This window comes from Corvus hawaiiensis, chromosome 22 (assembly GCF_020740725.1).
Source record: "Corvus hawaiiensis isolate bCorHaw1 chromosome 22, bCorHaw1.pri.cur, whole genome shotgun sequence".
NCBI lineage: Eukaryota > Metazoa > Chordata > Aves > Passeriformes > Corvidae > Corvus > Corvus hawaiiensis.
In genome coordinates, this window is record NC_063234.1 from 2,470,360 (window position 1) to 2,491,477 (window position 21,118).

The window sequence follows — 21,118 nt, forward strand, 5'->3', positions numbered from 1 at the left end:
TAATAATGTCATATAATAATGACATAATAATGTCAAATATTAATGATACAATAATGTCATAGAACGATATAATAATGTCATATAATAATGACATGTCATACGATATAATAATGTCGTATAATGACATAAAAATGTCATACAACGATATAATAATGACATAATGACATATAATGACATAATAATGTCATACAACAATATAATAATGTCATAATAATGACATAATAATGTCATATAATAATGACATAACAATGTCATAGAACGATATAATAATGTCATATAATAATGACATAATAATGTCATATAATAATGACATAATGCCATACAACGATATAATAATGTCATATAATAATGACATAATAATGTCATATAATAATGACATAATTATGTCGTATAATGGGCCATCTAATGGGAAATAATGACAATTTAGAAGTCAATAATGTCAATAATGACAATTTAGAGTGCTGTGGTACCTGCACCTCCGCTCACCAGGAATTCACACTTAGGGAACACATGCTCTGAGTGTACTGAAAAACGTCAAATAAATAATCTGCAAGGCTCCAGCTCACAGAGCTCATCCTCCTCACGGGTACCTGGGGGAAATGCAGTGGCAGAAACTCTAAAATATTGCCCAGAAATCGATTTTGTGGGCAGCACTGCTGCTGTCACCCGACAGGCAGAGCTGGGGTGTGACACCCTCGTGAATTCTTAACGAGGAGCCAAAAGCTCCTTGTTTGCACAGCAGCAGAGATGATGGACCGGCCTGAGTGGAGAATAAAAAAGGTTTTATGAGTGGACAGTCAAGAGGTTGCTTTGTTTAATTTAAGGAAAGCAAAGGCCAAAGAGAGGGCAAAGAAAAATACACGAGATCAACACTGGAACAAAGCCCGGCAGAAGAGGATGGTTGTGCTGCCACAGAGCAGGGGCTGCCCCTGGTGTTAAAATCCCATTCCCAAATCCTCCCAGGGCAGTGTTTTGGTCACAGAAAGGCCAAAACCCAGTGGGTTTTTAAAATGAACCTCAAGCAGCTGATGGTGGGATTTACTTGGGAGCAGAGCTGGGATTTCTGTTGGTCACCTAAAGCAGAAATATGACACAAACCAGACTTTGTTTTCTTTTTTTTTCTTTTTTTTTGGTAGTTGTACTTTCAAAAATCTCAGTGTATTTGGCAGAAAACAAACCAAAAAAAAAAAAAAACCCACAGAGCTCCACGCCATAGTCCACAGCTTTTATAAAAGTGACAGGAGTACAAAAGAAACAAAATACCACAGACAGATCACATACACAAGGATGAAAAAAATTGGCATTTCCCTCCCTCAGATCTTTGGGGAATCTGCCCCAGGCAGCCACTCAGGTGTGGAAATGTAACCATGAGCCTAAATTTTACAGGAATTCTACTGGTAACTTCCTGTTAGCCATTATTTTTACCATAAAGACCACTCTATATCCATGCTACAACCTTCCAGAAGAGTGGCAATTATTAAAATCCACTCATTTTAACTTAGCTTTGTTCCCAAAAAGTCCATTTGAATGTTTTTTGTAGCTACATGTGCGCTTTTAAAATTTTTTTTGCCAAAACTAATGGCTGTTCTTCAGAATTTTGAAGAGGAAAGTGAACTTTTAATCTTTGATCTACCACAAAACCAAATTTCCTTTAAAAAAAGGAAACTTAAGAGCTGCAGAAATAAAGATTTGCCTCAGTTTATGGTTAATATTCCTCCCTTCCATCTGTCACAGATACCTCTGAGATTCTTCACACAATCAGAAATTAGACAGATATTTTACACACAGGTCAGACTCATAACCCTGAGTTTCTAAAAGGCAGCCTTTTGTTGCACTCTTAGAAGTAATATAAAAAACCACCACAAATTTATTTCCTCCTACCAGAAATGCGTAATAAAATGAAATTAAAACAACAAAACGGTTTCTTTACAGAAATACAGAGATCCTGCTTCCTTTGTCACCACAATTTTCAGTGTTTTTTTACCTCTAAGCAACTACAAGTATTTTTAACTCAGCACTCCATTTACACAGGGTATGTGTGTGTGAATATTTGCATCTCAGTTTTGTCACATACACGATCGGAATGCGATATTTCCACGTTAAATTTTAGGAGGAAAACCCCTACAAATCTTAGATTTGCAGTCAGCAGTGGGTGCTCACCACTGCTCATTTCCCATAGTTTGCTTCAGCCAAACCTATAAAGTTGTTTTCTGGGAGAGAAGGGGGGGTCTCTCTTTTAGGATTATGGAATATCCTGAGTGGGAGGGGACCCACGAGGATCATCCAGTCCAACTCCTGCCCTGCACAGATGTTCCAAAATCCCATCTTGTGTTGGCCAAATACTCCTGGAGCTCTGGCAGGTTTTGGGGCCCAAAAGGCCCTCAGGGCTCGAGCAGAGTGGGACAATCCCCTCCTTGGACCTCTTCCAGCTCTACACCACACAGGAATGATGGAAGATGCAGGAAATGGAGAGCAACAACCAGGAATTTCCATGATGCACCAATTCCATCCCTCTGCCAGCAGAATACAGCGGTGGAGCCACGTTTTCACATTTTTTGGATGGGGAGGGAGACAGGAATTGTTTTCCCACAAGACACTGAAGTTCTTTCACCAACACAGGCTCGTACACGATTTGCAGTCAAGGAAAGACAACAAAGCCCACGTTTACCACATTCCAGGTCCTCTTTCCCAAAGCTTTCCTGGATCCTTCCCAGGTCCTTCCTGCTTCAAGTCCTGGGCTCAACCTGCGAGGAACTCAAAGGAACAACACATCCAGATTTCCTTGGAGCCACACTCGGTTGGAAGGATAAACCACATTAATCATAGGGTTCCAAATCCTTGGGGATCAGCGGCTCGGTGTCCTCGGTGGGCCCTGGCGGGGGCTGTGGGGCCATGGCCAGGCTGTGCAGGGTCTCCTGCTGGTGCTGCTTGGCTTTGTTGTAGAGCAGGACCCCCACGGTGACCAGGACAGTGCCAACAGCTGACAGGCTGGTGATCTTGTTCCCAAACACGATGATGCTGAGCCAGATGGACAGGGCGTGTTTGACAGTGCTGGCAACGCTGCAAACAACAGCAGGGGCATCAGGGGCAGCAGGAACAGCAGGGGCAGCAGCTCTGCCATGTCCCACAGCCAGGCTTTAATGTCTGCCTTGCTCCTAAACACCACCTCAGATTCCCCTTCCCCAATCCTGATTTCCCTCATTCATCTCTTTGCAAATACCTTTAGTTTTCCACCTCACATTCCCCTTCCAACCCCAACCATCCTGATTTCCCTCATTCTTCTCTTTGCACAACACCTTTAGTTTTCCTTTTTTTCTAAGCATCACCTCAGATTTCATTTCCAACCCTAACCATCCTGTGATTTCCCTCATTCATCTCTTTGCAAATACCTTTAGTTTTCCTTTTTTTCTAAACACCACCTCAGATTCCCCTTCCAACCCCAACCATCCTGTGATTTCCCTCATTCATCTCTTTGCACAACACCTTTAGTTTTCCACCTCAGACTCCCCTTCCAACCCCAACCATCCTGATTTCCCTCATTCTTCTCTTTGCAGTTTTCCTTTTTTTTCTAAGCATCACCTCAGATTTCATTTCCAACCCCAACCATCCTGTGATTTCCCTCATTCATCTCTTTGCACAGTCCCTTGTTTTCTTTGCTTTTCAACACCAACACAGATTCCACTTCCAACCCAAACCATCCTGTGATTTACCTCTTTCATCTCTTTGCATACTACCTTTACTGCCTGGTTCCCAAGCAGAAATACTGAGCAGGAAAAGAAGAATATAAAATAGTGTTCTTGACAAAAAAATACAAAATAGTGTTCTTGACCAAAAAGTTATAAAATGGTGCTCCTGACAAAAAAATATAAAATAGTGTTCCTGAAAAGGAATATAAAATAGTGTTCCTGAAAAGGAATATAAAATAATGTTCCTGACAAAAAGATAGAAAATATTGTTCCTGACCAAAAAAAAAAATAGTGTTCCTTACAAAAAAAAAAATATAGTGTTCCTGACCAAAAAAATGTAAAATATTGTTGCTGACAAAAAAATATAAAATAGTGTTCCTGACCGAAAAAAAATGTAAAATAGTGTTTCCTGACAAAAAACAGTGTTCCTGACAATTTTACCTGAAAGTCACAGGAGAAATTTTCCCCATCAAGGCATAGGCTGTGACACTCTGCAGGTGGAACAGGACTCCATCTATCAGGAGGAGAAAGACAATATCCTGGTTGTAGCTGAAGCTCCTCCCACTTTTCCCAATCACAGGCACATCCTAAATGGCAAAAAAAAAAAAAAAAAAAGAAAAAAAGGAATTTAAGGGTTTAGTTCATGAGAAAAATCTAAAAGTAATTTTCCACCCAACTGTTAGAAGCAGATGTAGTTTTACATTTAAATTTTAGCCCAACAAAACCTAAAATATTTAAAGGCATTTAGATCCTGACGTTTTTTCTCCAAAAAAATTTGCTTTCAGAGAATTAATATTTCTGTACACCACATGAATATCAACAAAAAGTCACCAAATATTCCAGATTTTGTTTGCAAGTCTTTACCTCAAACTTCAAATGCACTGAGATAAAACTGTGATTTGAACTCAAAAATCTTGAGATAAACTCAGGCTTTTTGGATTAACTCATGTCTATATTAAATGATTTCTTTTACAGTTTTCTCTTTTTTACTCCCCCAATCTCTTGCAAATGTAAGATGAGTTGTATTTGAGGCTGATTTTAAAAAATGGGAAGGATGAAAGGTAAAATTTAAGATTAACCTTTGCTGCACATTCTGCTTACAATTAAAAAAAACCCCTAAACTAATGATAATGATTTCAAATTACCATGAAAAATATCCAAGCTGGAATAAGCATAACCACAGCAGCAGCACTTGTGTAGAACTGAAGCTCTGGGGCTCTACAAAGGAGAGAAAAAAAAAAAATTAAAATGATTTAAAGCTTCCTTTTTCAAAGCAAAGATAGAGGTTTGCTCTCAGGGACTGAAGCTAAAAGGCACAAAAGACCAAAAGCAGCTTTTTATCTCATGGCAAAATGCAAATATATTGTGAAGGTGTTTTTTAGCACAAGACTTTACTCTTGGTTTCACTTTCATCGATAAAAAGTTGCTTTCTGCCCCCCCAACAATGCTAAGGATGGTTCCTGATTGCAGAATAAGGACTGATTTCTGTGAAATTATTATTTTGGGGGGATTTGCCGAGAGTTGTAGCAGATTATGAAACTTGCAGTGGGAGCTCAGGGGAGTTTTCTTTCCCTGATAAAATGATAAAGGTGATCAGATTTACACCTTCTGGTGTAATATAATGATAAATATTTTGTTTTCTTATGCAGCCCCACTATAACCAAACCTGAAATATTTTGAATACTTACGAAAATCTGTATTTATCTCCACTGAGCAGTTTTTTGGAAAAGACGTTTTGCAAACTAGAAAAAAAATTTTAAAAAGTTTTCAAAATTATCATTTAGCTGTATTTTAATTAGGACAAATCAATCAATCAATCAATCAATCCTGTTTCCCTCAGGTGGGTAAATATTTTCTACAAGTATAGAAAGACGTTTGGCCTAATGAAGTTTTATGATTTAATTTCAATAATGCTCTTAGATATGAGAGAGAAAATGAATAATTTGTTAAAAATGCATTTTCAATACCACCATTTCAATGCACTGTACAGAATTAACTACATTAAAAATTTTCTTTCAGCTACCAATGAAAGAAATTGCTTTTTTCCACAGCCAGAGCTCTCCCTGTGCCTCACCAGTCCATGATGTTGGTGGAGAGAGCTGCTGAGAAGCCCAGGATGTTGAAGCTGATTTCAGTGGCTGTGCACAGAGCCAGCCCTCCCATCACAGGGATCAGGGAGAGATTCACCAGCAACCCTGCAAAAGAAAAGGGTCACTCTCAGTTTAATTGCTGCATTTTTAATGTATCCCACATTGGTTTTTGAGAGAATTTTAAATTCTGAACAGCAAAGAAGAAGGACCACGCTGAACTTCAGTTATTTCAAGCCACAAGAATATTTCTTGACAGAAAAATAACAACAATGCCCTTACACCAAACCCTTTTTAATTCTACATACTCATTAAGTTCAGACTGATCCTTCCAGCTGCATTCATTATATTTTGATGGACTTTCTTTGACCATGGCTAATAAATAAAAGAGAGTAATTAAATCTCATTTCAGGACTCACCAGTGTATTCCCCCAATATCATCCGAGACATGATGACAGTGAAAATAGGAGCAGAGCTTTTCACAGTTTCTGCAAATGAAACTGCCACATTCTTCAAGCTGACCAGGCCCAGGACCACTGTTGCAAATCTGAAGCAGAAGAACATTAGAAGAAATTAATTTTTAAGAAATGAAGGAATTAATTAGTGCACCAGAAGAAATTAAAATAATGCTTTAAGAGCTACTCGTAGACACCCGGCACAAAAAGAATTGCACTGTAATTTCTCCTGCACCTGCAAGGTCAGATCTATTCCTTTCAGCTTTGGCTTAAGCATTTATTTATTTAAAGCAAATAAAGGCACCCTTGGGCAATTGTGCAATATCTTTGGCTGTAGAGTGGACTTCCAGAAAACAAAGTTTACTTTTTAACACACTCCAAGGTTCAAGTGACCATTTTTTATGCCAAAGTTTTCAACACGCTCAGTGAAAAGTGAAAATCTTCTGAGAAACAGTAATTCACTGAGGAAACTTTATCTGCAGTTATCTATCTTTAGTGTAAATTAGATATGCTACATAATTCCCACAGTTTAAACCATGACATTAATTTAATTCATGGCTTATTTGATTATTCTTTATCAGTTATGCAAGGTAGAGGAAACAAAACCATTTTTATTCCCTCCTCAACCACAAACTGATACAATCCCAGCACCCAGCAAACACTGACTTTGCAAAAGATAAATGTTAATAGCCTGGATCACTTTTGAGGCAAAAGGCTGGTAAATACTAACACACTAAACAAAAATCAGCCTCAAAAGAGAGCAGGAAGAAAGGAAATGGAAAGGGAAGTGTGCTCTGAAAAGAGGTAAATGTGATGGGAAGGCAAGGCAGCCAAAAAATTATTGACATCTGGGAAAAGGAGCAACAGGAAATAAAAATAAGATCGTCCTGGGATATTTCTTGGAGGAGAAAGGTGAATACTTCAAATACCTCATCAAGAATGAAAAGGCAGAGAGCCAGGAAAATACAGCTTTTGTTTAGAAAACCACAAATATTAGCAAAGACAGTGCAGGAAATCTTTCCCCATTTACCTCATTAATCCAACAAAGAGCATTATCATGATGAAGTTAGGGGGGTAGGAGATGCGGGTTTTGTGCTGGTACAGACAGCACGGGACAAACATTTTGATGCAGCCAATGAAGGTGGTTGAAAGCATTTGAACAGCACCTAAAAGAGGATCAGAGAGGGGAAACAAAGCCAGATCAGATGCTGGAATACAACAAATCAAACAATGTGAGAACATTTCTTAGACAAACTTCTATGCAATTAAGAGATCACTGCCTGGATTTTATATATTCTCACAAAAGCCCTTTACTTCTACATTTAAGCAAGGCAGCTCAATAAACTAAATGTTTATAAACCTGGTTCACAGATAAACTGCCCTTTGTTTGCCCCTTAAAAAAGAACAAATAACTAAAGTGGCCATTGGATAATGGAGATCACCAAAGGCAACTCTTGCACTGCACAGCTCTGGAGAGCATCAACAACTTACTCAAAATTTGACAGTTTTTTAAACCCTCCAACACAGAAAACAAAAAAATGACTTCCCCCCCCCGCCCTTGAAGCTCCTCTGCAAGCAAAATTTCATCTTTCAGCGAGTGGAGGAAAGAAGAGTGTCAGAAACCACTTTAAAGGCCAAAGTCCCAAATTCCCAGCCCCAAGATCCCTCCCCACATCTTCCAACCAGGCATTTTTCCCTTCAGTTGAAGCAGTCTCTCCCTCAGCTTTATATGGGATGGTCTGGTATTGCCAAATCATAGGATCATGGAATATCCTGAGCTGGAAGGGACCCACAGGGATCATCCAATCCAACTCTTATCCCTGCACAGACCCCCAACAATCCCACCCTGTGCCTGACAGCATTATCCAAATGCTGCTGGAGTTCTGGCAGCTTTTGGGGCTCCCATTCCCTGGGGAGCCTGTTCCAGTAAAATAAATAAATCTCTCCCTGGAATTCAGGTGGAAAGGAAAGGCAGGGTACCTAGCATGCTGGGCTCTCCCTCCAGCAAGGACAGAATGTATTTGTTAAGGAACAGAGTGCAAAAGCTGAAGAAAAACCACAAAGTGAGGTAGATGAGAGCGTGGGAATTCCAGATGCCCAGGTCGGACTCAATGACCGTGGTCTCTGTGATTGTGATTTTCAGGACATTCTCCTCTGGCAAGCTGTCACTACGAGCAATCACAAACTTCTCACTCCTGTTAGCAAAGAGTGAGCCCAGCTGGAACAGGGATTTTCCCTTTGGCTTCTCCTTCAGCGGGGTTGGACTCGGGGCCTCCGGTGTTGGGGCACTTGTCACAGCCGACATGGTGAGGTGAAGAAATGAATATTTGTCCTTCACACAAAGCAACACTGACACAGCTTTTGTTGAAACAAAAATGTCATGTGATTAATGTTTCATCTCCCAGGGGCCTGGAAAACTGGGCTTGATCCTCCAAAAAACATCTTGCATGAATACAAACTCCACATGCTTCCTCATGTGGGCTGTTCCATGTTTTCTGCCTAAGAGGGAAAAAAGAGAAAGAAGAAAGAAACATATGACATTTTACATCCCTAATGCAGCAAAGGTAGCACATTTCACCTGTACTTTATGAAAGATAAAGAGACTTCTGTAATCTTTTAGACTGGATTTTGACCCCCTAATGTCCTGATGCCAAGATTAAGCAACAAGAACTTATCTTAGGGAGTTTTTTTTTATTCTGGAATAGCACATACAGACACACCAGACTTTGTGTTTTTATGTCCTTTTTCCTCTGAAGCACCTCAACACAGCCTTTCCAATTGTAACTAACTCCTCTTCCAGATTCTACAGTGTCTTTGATCTCTGTCTTTAACCACTCCCCAGAAAAATCTTCCCAACGCAGCAAATCCAAGCAGGAATCTCTGCCCTTTGTACTAATTAACCTGTTACCAATCCGAGTCAAAGACAGTAATCAATAATCAAGGGCTGTAACTCCCAGTAATCACAAACACAGTTGCCCTGGTAAATGTATCCAGGTGTCCAAGAGCTTTCCAGTGGGGTTATTTATTTATTTCCATGTGAATAATGCAACCTTCCTCATTTTGCCCTACCTTGCAATTCAATATTAGCACTTGCAACTAATTCTTAAAGCCTTTTAAACAGACTTGGCAGCAAAAGGCATTAAATGATTTGCAACTAGAGCTTTTTTCTTTTACAAATTACACAAAATGTGGGAAGTTACAGCAGCAGAGTAGAGACAACAACAAAACCACCCTGTGATCTTTACTCCTCTCATAATCAATGGCAGGAGAAATACAAGAGTTGTAACAAGAGCTACTGCACCTGCCGTGATTCTGTGAACAGTTCACAGTTTCCTTTCTTAAGGTTTTATTTTTAATGCTTTTTAAATATCCAATGTGGCATCTCAAATAAATCACAACAAGGTACTAAGGAGTTAAAATATCTCGTGTCAGTCTCAGGATCCTACACAGCAGCTACTTCACAGTGAAATTTTCCATTCCTCACATTCTCTAGTTATTACAGCCATATGCTGAATATTTCCATCCCCATCTCCTTATCACTTCCCATTTTTCCAGGAATTCATGCCAGCAGTACACTGAGGTATGGGACCCTCTGACACCATCACATCAAACCACGAACTTGTGGTGATCCAGATTAACACAACACTTTGACAAAAGATATGCATTCTCCAAGAGAATTTGTTAAGAAAAATGGATTCTTGACTCCTCCTCCTTTTCCAGGACATTAAAAAAATACCCCTCTACGTTCAAAATAGTTAATTAACACAGCTTTCTAAATATCTTTTCTGTTTATGCAACTTAATTAAAACCAAGACCAATTAAGCACAACCAAAGCCCCACCCTCAGCAGCGCTGCGATATCAGATTTGATATCTCTGATTCCACACATGGCAGGAAGCAGAACAGCAAATAAGAACAAAACTACTCCCCTAAATTACTGACCTGCTGGCTTAAATCAACTGGAAAGTCTAAATGGGCTGAAAGAGTTCTCCATCTGGAACTAATTCAGTCTTCCTCCCTCAAGGCCAACCAGCCGCTGATGTTTACCAACAGATGAAAACGTGGCAGTGGTTGGCAGTTGTTTCTCTTGGATTACACACAAAGACTCAATCTTCCAGCTCAGAAGAACCAGCAGTGTGCAGTGCCTCTTACACTCCTCGTATCTTCTCCCAACCCTTAGCTACACTACCAGTAACGATGTATTAAGGCGGAAAAAATATCCAAAAAGAACTTTACCGAGTCGGCTTTACACAAAAAGAAACTAAAGCTCAAGTATGTTGCAAGGGTTTGGGAAGCTAAGGCTGATCTGACAGTGAAAAAACAAAGGTTTGCGTCCATGACCCTTCATCTGTTACACAAAAGGTCACCCAAATGTTGCTCCCAAGGCAGCAGATGCGCAAAACTCAGCAGCCTGAGCAAGCTGCGGATATTAACACTGCTTCACTAATGGCAACGACAGCATCCAAGATGTTACAAACACCACAAATACAACAGCAGAGTTATTAACAGATCCCATACAGAGAAGACGCTGAAAGAGCTTAGGACTTTGTGGCACTCCAGATGTGTTTCTGCTCACCCACTGCCAGAGCCTTCCCTCCGCATTCCGAACCGGCTCCCCGCAGGCCATTCCCATTCCCGCCCGTGTCCCGGTGCCCGCTGCTCCCGGTGCATCCCTCCCGCCGGAGCGGGGTTCGGAGCCCTCCGCGGGAGCACCGCGGCCCTTCCGACCCAGCCTTGGGGCCCAGGGGCTTTTCAGCACCGCCATCCCCCTACCCAGGCCCGCCTCGGGATCCTTCTCTGCGGCAGCGCCCGCCGCTCCCATCCCTCCCCTCCTTCCTTCCCTCCGTCCCCGGAGCCCTCAGCGCATCCCGGCCGGCACCTGGGCGCTCTCCGCTCGCTGCTGCCGCAGCCCCGGCGCTCACACGGCTCCGGTAACGCCGGGCTCCGGTAACGCCGGGCTCCGGTAACGCCGGCTCCGGTAACACCGGGCTGCGATGACACCGGCTCCGGTAACACCGGGCTGCGCCCGCCCATCCTCTGCCGTGCCCAGAGCCCCGCGCCGGGCGGGGAGGAGGGTCCGGCCACGCAGCGCCCCGCCGGGCCCCGGCGGCTGGACGGGCAGCGCGGAGCCGAGCGCCGGGCTCGCCCCTTTGTTCCCGCGGTAGCGGGGAGGCCATTTTACCAAAACCACGAGGAAATCAAGCAGAGCAAAAGGGAGTTACAGGGCACGCACAGCCGGGTAGAACCGCGCAGAGCCCCGCCGGGCGCTTCGCTGCGGACAGCCCCTCCATCGAGCCGGGCGGGATGCCCAGCGCCGAGGGGACCCCCGGGGCGGAGGGGCGGGAGCGCGGCGGCCCCGCCGCCCGGGAGGATCCCAGGGAGGGCTTCCCGCCCGTGCCGGGGAAGTGACGCGCCGGCCGGCCCCGGAAGCGCCGCCGGGACCCCTCCGCAGCCATGTAGGGCCGGCAGCCGGGGCGGGACGCGACGCGCGGCCGCCGCCATGGACGGCAGGTACGGGCGGCGCGGGCCGCACCACGCGCGGCGCGGGGGCGCCTCCCCGCGCTCCCCCTGCGCCTTACCTGGAGGTGCCTGTGCTGGGGATGGGGGGTCGCCGGCGGCTCCCCCCCCCCCGCTGTGGGGGTGGTACGGCCGCCTGACGGTCCCGCTCTCTCTCCCACAGCGGCGCCGCGGCCCCGGCGGGGCCGAACCTGCCCAACCTCACCCCGCGGCACCGGCAGCTCATCCCCACGCCCTGCGGCCCCGTGAGTACATCTCTGCTGCTGTGGGCAGGTTACCGGTGTCCTCCGCGTTTCTCTGCCCGGGGGGAATGGAAAAACATGGCTCAAATCCATGTCCGGAGTCAGGTGGATCAGGGAGGTCGGGTGTCCACACGCCGAGGCTTGTCACGGCACGCAGCTCTCCTGACAGCGTCGTGGAATGTCGAGCTGGAAGGGACCCATAGGATCATTGATCCAGCTCCTGGCCCTGCACAGACACCGCAGCGATCCCACCCTGGGCATCCCTGACAGCTCCTGCAGCTCCGGCAGCCCCGGGGCCGTGCCCATTCCCTGGGTTCAGTGTCCCAGCCCCCTCTGGGGGAAGAACCTTTCCCTGATATCCAATCTAAACCTCCCCTGACACAGCCCCAGCCGTTCCCTGGGTCCCGTCCCTGCCACAGACAGATCGGAGCTGCCCCTCAGGAGGAGCTGCAGCCCCTGAGGACTCTCCTCAGTCTCCTCCAGCTGAACAAACCGCGTGTTAAATTCCTGCAAGGATGTTGCTTCACCTGAAGTATTTTAATAAAAATGAGAACGCTGACCCTGTCTTTACAATTTTCTAAAACTAAAAGTTTAGGAAAACATTGTTTCCGTGCTCTGGCAGGTGTGTATGTGGGCACTGGCAATCTTCATCTCATGGATTATAATACCATGGCCTTGTGAGGCACAAAGGCTGTGGGTATAAATCAGGACAATCTAGGCTGAGATTATTTGTGAAATAAAGTTAGACTTCTCCCTTCCTCAGCAGTTTGGGAGTTTCAATTCAAGTGTGGAGTTTCTCTTTTTCCACTGTCTCATCTACCCCACTCGCCTCAATGTGTTTAGGAACAGCAACGAGTTTGTTCTGCATGATGTGTTTAAGAATTTTCTCCCTTTACAGATAAAACCATGCTCAGAGCTCTCATTCCCTGTGAAGATCTACTTCTGTGTCACTATTTTGTCCCTGCTGAGTGTCATAGGGCTGACCATAGAGACACTGGTCCGCCAGACTGAGGAGGATTTCACCATTTCCTTTATTCAGCTGGTTGGAGTTGGTAAGAAACACAGTTTGGATGGAGAAAATAATGAAAATAATAATAATAATGTGATTAAGCAGCAGCTGAAGTTTCTTGTATAAGAGCTACAGGATGTTCAGCTATGCCAGAAAACCTCACCAGTTCCTATTTTAATGTCTGAGCCGTAATATGCTGGGAATTCAGGTGTCCACAGTCCAAGCTTCCTTCCTTGGGTAGTTCCAAGTAGAGCTTCAGCAGAAACTTCTTGGGTCCATTTGTGTTAAACAGAAATTAACATGAAAATAATAAACACGAGGATTTCAGGAAATTTCATGTGCATATGCCATCTCTGCAAAATGACCAAAAAAGAGTTTATTTTCAAATTTGTACAGGTTTCTTTGGATTTAGCAGCTGAATTTGCAAAACAAGGAAATACCATCTTAAGCCTTTCGGGCATTCCTGAGGTCATGGCCAGAAAATCACATGATTCACTTTGTAATTTGCCAATCATTTCCCATTTCCTCAGTCCCTGTTAAGGGCAGTGAAAAAGGAAGTTCATTCACTAAAGGTCTGTTTAGGGAGACTGAAGTTATTATTTAATTTGAGAATTTGTACAACACTGTCCCCATGTCCCAGCACAGCAAATGTGGATGATTTGATGTGTGGAGTTAAAGGAATCAGTGCTTTGGAAAAAGAAATTTGTTATTATTTTGGCTTTGTAAGAATCAACCAGTGTTTGCAGGAGCATCCTGTGAAAGAACAAAGCCTTTGTCTTATTTAAATTTTGACAAAAAGGCATAAAGTTCATAGCAACAGCTGACTGGGGGTTGATGTATTTTATAAAAATAGAACTCGGACCTTCCCTGACCCGATTCTTTTTTGGATTATAGTTTGCAGGGCGGGGTGTTTCAAAATTTCCACAATTAAATAAACTGAATCCAGTCCAGGTTCAGTTCCACACACAAACCATGTGCAGTGGCCAGAGCACACAGACAGCACTGTTGAGGGGTGTGTCTGAGTAATAAACTGCTTTTTACTCACCTGAATTACTCTGGGAAGATGATGTGATTTCAGTTCTTTACTAAAAATGGTGCTGTTTTCATTGAATTCAGAGAAACAATAGGACATAATGTTCAGTGTGGTATTCACAGAATAACCCAGCCCAGCTGCCAGTTTGGATAATACACTGCCATTTTCATGGTGTTACTTCACAAGTAATTAAAAAAAAATCTAACTCACTATTTAATTTCTTGTGTGTGCTAAACAGTGGGGAGCGTTTTAATTATCTGGTTTAGGGAAGGTTTTTGGTAAGAACAAAGACCGAGGAGCCTCAGGGACACTTTGATCCTTCCACTTTGGAAGTTTTGCCCCTGTTTGGCCTGGCACTGACATTCCCTCTCCTCCCCAGTGTTCTGTGTGTATTATGTGACCAGGGGCATCCTGCAGGAGAACCGCCAGGAGCTCATTGTCTTCGTGCTCTCCATCCTGCTCGTGATGCTCCGCTCCATCATCAACTTCACCGTGCTCCCTGCTGAGCAGAAGCCAAAACTCCTGGTCAGTCTCCTGCTTTTAATCAGCTTTACCTTCCCCCACAGCTTGGGTTTGAAAATCCATCATTGGGAAGGCAAGGTGTCTGTGGTAACACAGATTTTATCTTACATATATAAAAAAAATAAAAGAAATTATATATATATTATTGTTGCTGATAACAGAGGATCTGGCTGAATTATTCCTACCGGACAACAAAATGTGCACACCCACAACTGCAAATCTTCTCTTAGGTGTTCTCTGAATTTCCTTATGGCAGCACCCAAAAATAACAGAAATATCACAAAATTACAGAAGATTACTTCAAAATATATCCTTCACTTCACCTACTCTGCTTCAGATTTCCCTTTATTAAATGTCTGGCCTAAAGTCACATAAACCTAACCTATGGCTAGAACTGGAACCCCCAATCTATAGGCACAGCCATTACCTCAATGCTCATAAATGTGTTTTTATGAGATTTATGGGAAGCTGCAAGGAAGCAAGAAGATACAACAATGCTACTCTGGGTTATCTTGTTTGCATTTCATAGCAGTAAAATTTATTAAAGGATTGTTTTCTGGGCCTTCCTAAGATTTGTAGTTAAATTTCCACTTGCTGTGCTTCGTGGAAGTGCTTTCTTTTTATCACGTATTTCTCAACAAGGTGTTTCCCTGCTCTGAAGTCATCCAAAAATTACTCTTCAACAGGAGAGGTGGCAGCCAGGCAAGGGAGATGGAGCAAAGCAGCCTTTGCCAATTCCGTTTATTTATCAATTGGATGTTTAAATAGACCCACTTTATCTGCAGCAAACTGGGTTGGTGGGGCCAATAAGGAACAGGCATCAAAGAAATGCACAGCCAAGGCATCAGTTTAAATATTAAACAGGGACTTCAAAGTAAAGCTTGGTGTAAATGTGAGCAGTACTATTAAGTATTTTTTTCACTACTCTAACTGTAACTTGGATTACTGTAACTCTGCTTCCTGAGCCAGAATCATTTCTAGTTATAAGTATTTTCATATTGATGTAATTCTGAAGGACCTTTTGCCACTTGAGCCATCCTTAAGGCAGCAGACATTGAGTGCGAATGCCAGCACAACCCAGACACAAAACTGGATTTCTTGGGATTTTACAAGTCCAGCATTCGGAATAACCCACTGTCCCCCGTGGGAAAGGTTGGTTTATTCCACCAGGAAGCTCAGAACCAGTTTCTATTAAGATTTTGTTACTCCTGTCTGTATTTCCAGCTGGGTTCCAGGTGCCAGCCTGTCCCTGCTGTGGCCAATCCCATCCCTGTTTCTCTTCCCTGCAGGCCCGTTTCGTGCTGATCCTGCTGGTGGGCTCCTTCGATGTGATCTGTGCCATCATCCTCATCCAGAGCCAGTCCATGATGGCATTCCGGGTGGGGGGTGCCCTGGAGAGCCTCCAGGCCCAGTACTTCATGCTCAACCTCTGCTTTTCCATGCTCACTTTTGATCTGCAGGCACAGGTACAGAGCCCCCACATTCCCTTTTTCCCTCTTATTGATAATATCCTGGATTAGCTGAGCTATCAACTTCCAAGAGCAATTGTCTCTCTTACCTTTATTAATATTAACTTAATAATGGTTCTATCTCCATGTGTTTGCCACAGCTTAGCTAAAATCCATTAAAATGGATCAAAATGTATTTTATTGTTGTCCTGCACAAAAGGAGAACTGAATCTTGTTTTTGGGAAGTTTATCCGTAAAAAACCAATTGCATCCAGGAGCTCCAACCCACCCACGGCCTCCTGAAATAAGCAAGGTTATTCCTGCACATCTCAGCCTCCAGTCTCCTGCTTTCCAGCTGGCTCCTGCACTGAGGAAATTATTCTGGGATGGGAGAGGGGAACTTGACCAACAGGGCAGTGAGACGGAAAATGAAGTTACAGACGGGGGAAGTGAACCCAAGATCTGTTACTTCTGTAACCACCCCTCATTCTTATTTAGTGCTGCATTACTGAAGCTTTATCTGCTCTCCCTGTCCTGTGTTGTTGCTATTATGGATTATTAAGTACCTCTGTCCTTGCTTCCCATTCCATGAGGAATAATTTCAGCTTTTAGACCCGTGCCCAACTTTCTGTTGGCAGGGAGTTTGTGGCAGGTATTTTTTGGTGGGGCTGCATGGTCTCCAAGCAATGATTTCACCAAAGCTTTGCCTCCCTCAGCTGTGCCTGTGCATCCTCCTGATCAGCCTGCACGAGGTCACCCTGCTGCACAACATCATCTCAGCCACGGGCGTCGTGTGGGGCTGCCTGAAGGTCACCGTGGGCATCATTGCAGTGAGTGTCCAGCTACAGAGACACCAGGGACACACAACCCCTGGCACTGCACATCCTCACCCTGAGGGATTCCCACAGGCTCAGGGAAGGGAGCCAGAATGGAGAACAGCAGAGCCAACAATGCTGAAGCCAGGTTTTGTCTAAATCTGTGCCTGAGCTGAGCACACGGAGTGAAACAATGTCACATTGTCATTGTTTCACATTGCTTTAGTCTCAGTCCTTGGGCACTTTAATGAAACCTGGAGGATCACGCTGTCTTCAGTATTTCTACCTCTGCCAAGGCTGGGTGAAACTGGGAGCAGTCCCCCAGATTATTCCAGTGATACAGTGAATCCTTAGGAAACCACACCAGAAAATGAGGGGTCCTTTATTGGGGCATCTCCTTCAAAGCTCAGGAACAGTTTCCAGGTTAACTTAAAGATTTGTGAACTTAAAATGTCGTTTTTCATGTCAGACTGAACCTCCTCTGAAATCTTGAGCCTCTGTTCCAAGAATGATTGCAGAATCAGGGCCAAAGTACATCAGATAAGTGAGTTTTTTATTACCAGGAAGGAGTTTAGGGGTTTTTGGGGGTGGATGTTGTTTTAGGCTCCTGGGGTGTTTGCTTTAGTCATTCACACAAATTCCTGACAGCTGAAATACAACTTCTTATGTGTTTTGATGGCTTTTCTTGCTAAAATTGTGCTTTTAAAACACATCACTTTTGGGTTTGGGGGAAATCTGGTCCTGGTCAGATGCATCAAATCCAATCCTAACATTGGCACAGTCACTGCTCTCACCCCCAGTGACTCAGCTGCTTTTCCTGCCTTTGCTCAGACCTGCCCTCCCAGCTCAGGTCCCTTTCTTCTTTCCCAAGTCCCAGGGTGAATTGTGAAATTAAATTCTCCTGACACTTCAGTCCTCTCGCTTCTCCCACATTTGACTCCTCAGTGACTGCACTTCTCTGTAGCAAAAAATAGAGGTGGAGAAAAAGTCACAGGGAGCTTTCAGTCTGTTATCTGTGAAAACATTCAGCTCTTAGAGAAAATCTCAGTGTACCCAGAGAGAAGGGACATCATCACTCCTGGCCCAGCTCAGTGGAAAACAGAGGCTGAATTTCCTGCTGAAAACACAGGTGGAGAAGGCAGGTGGAGAGCAAAGCTTAACCAACACTTGGAATGCTATGAAAAATATGCAGCTTTTATAGAGCATATAGCAATGACTTAAAAAGCTTGTTTTACGTCTTATTTTGCAGATTTTAAAAGAGCTGAAGCCTCTGGTGTGGGTTTTTCTGATTCAGAATGTACCTGAGGTGGTTTATCTCATCTACCTGCTCTACACGGTAAGGGGAGCAAGGCTGGGGGTCTCATCCTCGCCCTCCTCAGGCCTCAAAGGTGCTGCCTCACCCCTTCCCTGCAGCTCCTGCTGGCTTTAAAGAGAACAGAGCACATCCTGCCTCTCCAGGATCAACTTTTCAGGACAGGGGCCATGTCCACTTGCTCTTGAACTGATCAGAGGGAGAGGCTCTGGAAGTCCCTGCAAAGAATGATGAGGGGAAGATGAAACAGAATCTTGTTCAAGATACGCAACTCGTCCCCTTCTTCCCAAGAAGCCTCAAGTGGTGCCAGAGCATTTGACCAGGGCTCAGTTGTTGCATTTTAAAGAATTTCTTAGGCAGCACCCCCAGCTGTTGATCCTGCTGTAGCCAAAACAAGGCAGTGCAAGCCCAACAAACTCCAGTTTGGGGCAGTTTTTTGGCACTGGAACACTGATAAAACCTTTATCAGTGGGCACCTCCCACAAGATGTGTGAAAGGAGGTGAGGAGAGAGGAGGGCAAGGGGAAACCAGGCTGTTCATCCTGGGCAGGGCTGGAATGCTGAGAATGGCCAGTGTTTCTCATACCTCACATCCACAGCCCCCACACACCACTAAAGCCCGGGGGCTGCAGCCACCCACAGCCTCGAGGACCCATTTATCAAATGGATCTTCCCATTATTCCAGGCCTGTTTGAGCTGGCAGAGCACAGCAGGACCCCACAGTGTCTGTACATCATAAAATCAGACAACTGAGATGGTTTCAAAGCAACCAGTTGGGTTTTTGTTTTTCCTTTCCCCCAATGACCACCTCGTGACTCCTCTCAGAAATTCAGTGCTTGGTTGCACATCGTGGCTTCAAGGCTTTGTGGCAGCAGGTGGTGATGGTTTCATGTCTCCCTTTTCCTGCAGGTGATAAGGGAGTGGGGCAAAGGCAATTCTTACACCCTGGAAGCTGCTTTCATCACTGGCTCCTGCATTTCTGTCACAATAAAATCTGTTCTGTTCTGGGCTCTGGTTCACGTCTACCGCAGCTTCGGGCAGGGGCTGAGGGAGAGAAGTAAGTACCCCAAAAATTCCCTGGGAAGGGTGGAGCCTGTCCTGTCACAGTCACAGTGAAATAGCCAGGAAAATCCGTAGGGATGGTCACAGGAAAAGGCAGATCCCCAATGACAGCAAGCAGTTCTGCAGCCTCAGAATAACTGGGTTGGGTGGAATAGATGAGGCTTTTCCCTGAAGAAAGCTGCTGGCAACCTTTTGCTGCTGTCCAGAGAATCACACCTGTGTGAGCAGATCTCTGTCTTCATAGTGTGTAATACAGAGACAATAAAGGGACCTGGAGAGCCGCTAATGTGAAATACCCCAAAGCTCTCCTGTTCCATGAGGGGCACTGAGCCTCTGCAGTGGTGCTGACTGAGCTCCCTCTCTTCCCACAGTGTTTTCTTCCTATGGAAGGATCGACTCCTGAGCCCTCCCCGTGCCCCCCCTGCAGCTCTCACAGAGTGAAGTCACACCAGGAACTCCTGACCAAGGACCTGCAGTCAGAGTGGAGGTAATGGGTCACTTTCCCAGGACGGAGGAGGTTCAGGAAGATGTCACACAGTGCTTGGAGCAGTGCAGGTGGGACACAGCTTAAAGAGCTTGGGAAATTCCCAGCTGATCCTGCTGCCAGGACAAAGCATCTTTCACTCCCTTCTTTTCCTGCTGCTGTGGAAGCACAGGGGTTCACACGTGCATGTGAGTGGGGAATGTTGCTCCTTTCAATGCTTTTTGCCTGGATATACACAAAGATCATGAAGGAAATTTGCACACCCATCCTCTGTACCCCAGTCTAGAAGTGGATTGTGCTGCCATCATTTCTTAGCTGGTCCAGCCCTGATGCTTTGGTGGCAGTGGTGTCCCCTGGCTGGGGCTCTTCCTGCTCCTCTGGCTTCAGAAAACTTCAATTTTTTTTTTTAACCCCAGTTACACATGAAAATTACTCCCTGTAACCTCACCCCTGCCTCAGTGTAACCAAGGTGCCATTTCATACCAGGGGGACTGTTACAATTAAGCCTTTAATATTGTAATTTAAAAGTTTGGTATTTTATTGACTGGAACCTTTAACTACTGGCTATTTTTTAATAAAGTATAAGCACAGTTTGTGTGTGGATAATTATTTCACATGGAACAGCACCAATCTTTATCTTGCAGGTAGTTACACACTGCAAAAAGCAAAATTAAAAAAGTATTACTGACCTATACTTATTAGGGAAATTTACAAGGATTCCATCAAAACTGCTCTAAAAATATTTTTTTCTCATCCTAATCTCCTAAACCTGACTCCAATCTACTTTATCTGGAGCCCAAGGGAGGCAAGAAGAGGTTAATTGTGTGTGGCCAGACTGCAGGAGCTGACGGAGCAGCAGCTGACTCTGTGACTTCATCCCACAAGTCACAGTGGCAGCAGGAGTTGCTGCTGGAAGAATTAAACATTTAAACATCACAATAAAACATTTTCAGTCCTTCCCCAAGCCAAGCCCAGAGGCAGCAGAGCAGGAGGGGAAGGCTCTGCTCCTGCACAAAGCCTGTGCTGGCTCAGAATTAGGGGCAGTTTTATGGCCAGGTCACGGTGTCACTGTCACAGGAACTGCTCTGGCCATGGACAGCAAGGATTTGTCACCAGCCTGGCAGGGAAAGAGGGAAAACCCTTTCCATGGTGTCTTGTAAAACAAAAACTCCACGTAAAAACAGCTCCTTTACCTGCAAAAGGCCTCTCCTCACATCTCTCTCAACTGCTGGAACGAGTTACAGATTAATTATGAAATCAAAAGACTCTTTAACATCATCGTTAATCTCAAGTTCCATGGGAAAAGTTTCCAGAACTTGGCAGAACGTGCCACAGGCATTTAAACCCCATTTTCAATCCTAAACTTGCTGGGTATCAAATTATCAGGGATTATTTGATCAGCATTGCTCTTACCTCTTTCTTTCCTGGTATTTCTATTCTTGGGCCTT

At 44.4% G+C, this 21,118-nt stretch overlaps 2 protein-coding genes across 5 annotated transcripts; one reads left to right on the plus strand and one right to left on the minus strand.

Moving 5' to 3' along the window:
• Nucleotides 1–1,204: 1,204 nt before the first annotated feature.
• SLC35E2B (solute carrier family 35 member E2B) lies at nucleotides 1,205–11,624 on the minus strand. 4 transcript variants are annotated; one of them, XM_048326299.1, is made up of 9 exons: nucleotides 11,461–11,624; nucleotides 8,209–8,727; nucleotides 7,259–7,394; nucleotides 6,193–6,320; nucleotides 5,761–5,881; nucleotides 5,375–5,428; nucleotides 4,832–4,904; nucleotides 4,128–4,273; nucleotides 1,205–3,060 (listed from the first exon to the last, which is right to left on the minus strand). In XM_048326299.1, the coding sequence occupies exons 2-9, from the start codon at nucleotides 8,531–8,533 to the stop codon at nucleotides 2,817–2,819; spliced, it is 1,227 nt and encodes a 408-aa protein (XP_048182256.1). In that variant the 5' UTR covers nucleotides 8,534–8,727; nucleotides 11,461–11,624; the 3' UTR covers nucleotides 1,205–2,816. The 4 variants fall into 4 exon arrangements, with proteins under 4 accessions (XP_048182256.1, XP_048182257.1, XP_048182259.1 ...); XM_048326300.1 differs by having other exon boundaries at nucleotides 11,450–11,624; XM_048326302.1 differs by lacking the exon at nucleotides 11,461–11,624 and adding an exon at nucleotides 11,107–11,277.
• A 32-nt stretch (nucleotides 11,625–11,656) lies between these two features.
• On the plus strand, nucleotides 11,657–20,263 carry LOC125337042. The gene is made up of 9 exons (XM_048326303.1): nucleotides 11,657–11,738; nucleotides 11,908–11,989; nucleotides 12,885–13,038; nucleotides 14,408–14,553; nucleotides 15,840–16,016; nucleotides 16,715–16,828; nucleotides 18,063–18,149; nucleotides 19,034–19,181; nucleotides 19,558–20,263. The coding sequence occupies exons 1-9, from the start codon at nucleotides 11,728–11,730 to the stop codon at nucleotides 19,587–19,589; spliced, it is 951 nt and encodes a 316-aa protein (XP_048182260.1). The 5' UTR covers nucleotides 11,657–11,727; the 3' UTR covers nucleotides 19,590–20,263.
• Nucleotides 20,264–21,118: the final 855 nt, after the last annotated feature.

Bases quoted from the DNA above. Each gene is read 5' to 3' on its own strand.
- SLC35E2B (XM_048326299.1), bottom strand. From the start codon at position 8,533: ATGTCGGCTGTGACAAGTGCCCCAACACCGGAGGCCCCGAGTCCAACC. The intron at 6,321-7,258 runs GTAAATGGGGAA...CTTCTGCTTCAG, and splicing joins CTCTTTGTTGGATTAATGAG to ATTTGCAACAGTGGTCCTGG. The intron at 5,429-5,760 runs GTGAGGCACAGG...TTTTTTTTCTAG, and splicing joins TCCACCAACATCATGGACTG to TTTGCAAAACGTCTTTTCCA.
- LOC125337042 (XM_048326303.1), top strand. The intron at 11,990-12,884 runs GTGAGTACATCT...CTCCCTTTACAG, and splicing joins TCCCCACGCCCTGCGGCCCC to ATAAAACCATGCTCAGAGCT. The intron at 14,554-15,839 runs GTCAGTCTCCTG...TCTTCCCTGCAG, and splicing joins AGCAGAAGCCAAAACTCCTG to GCCCGTTTCGTGCTGATCCT.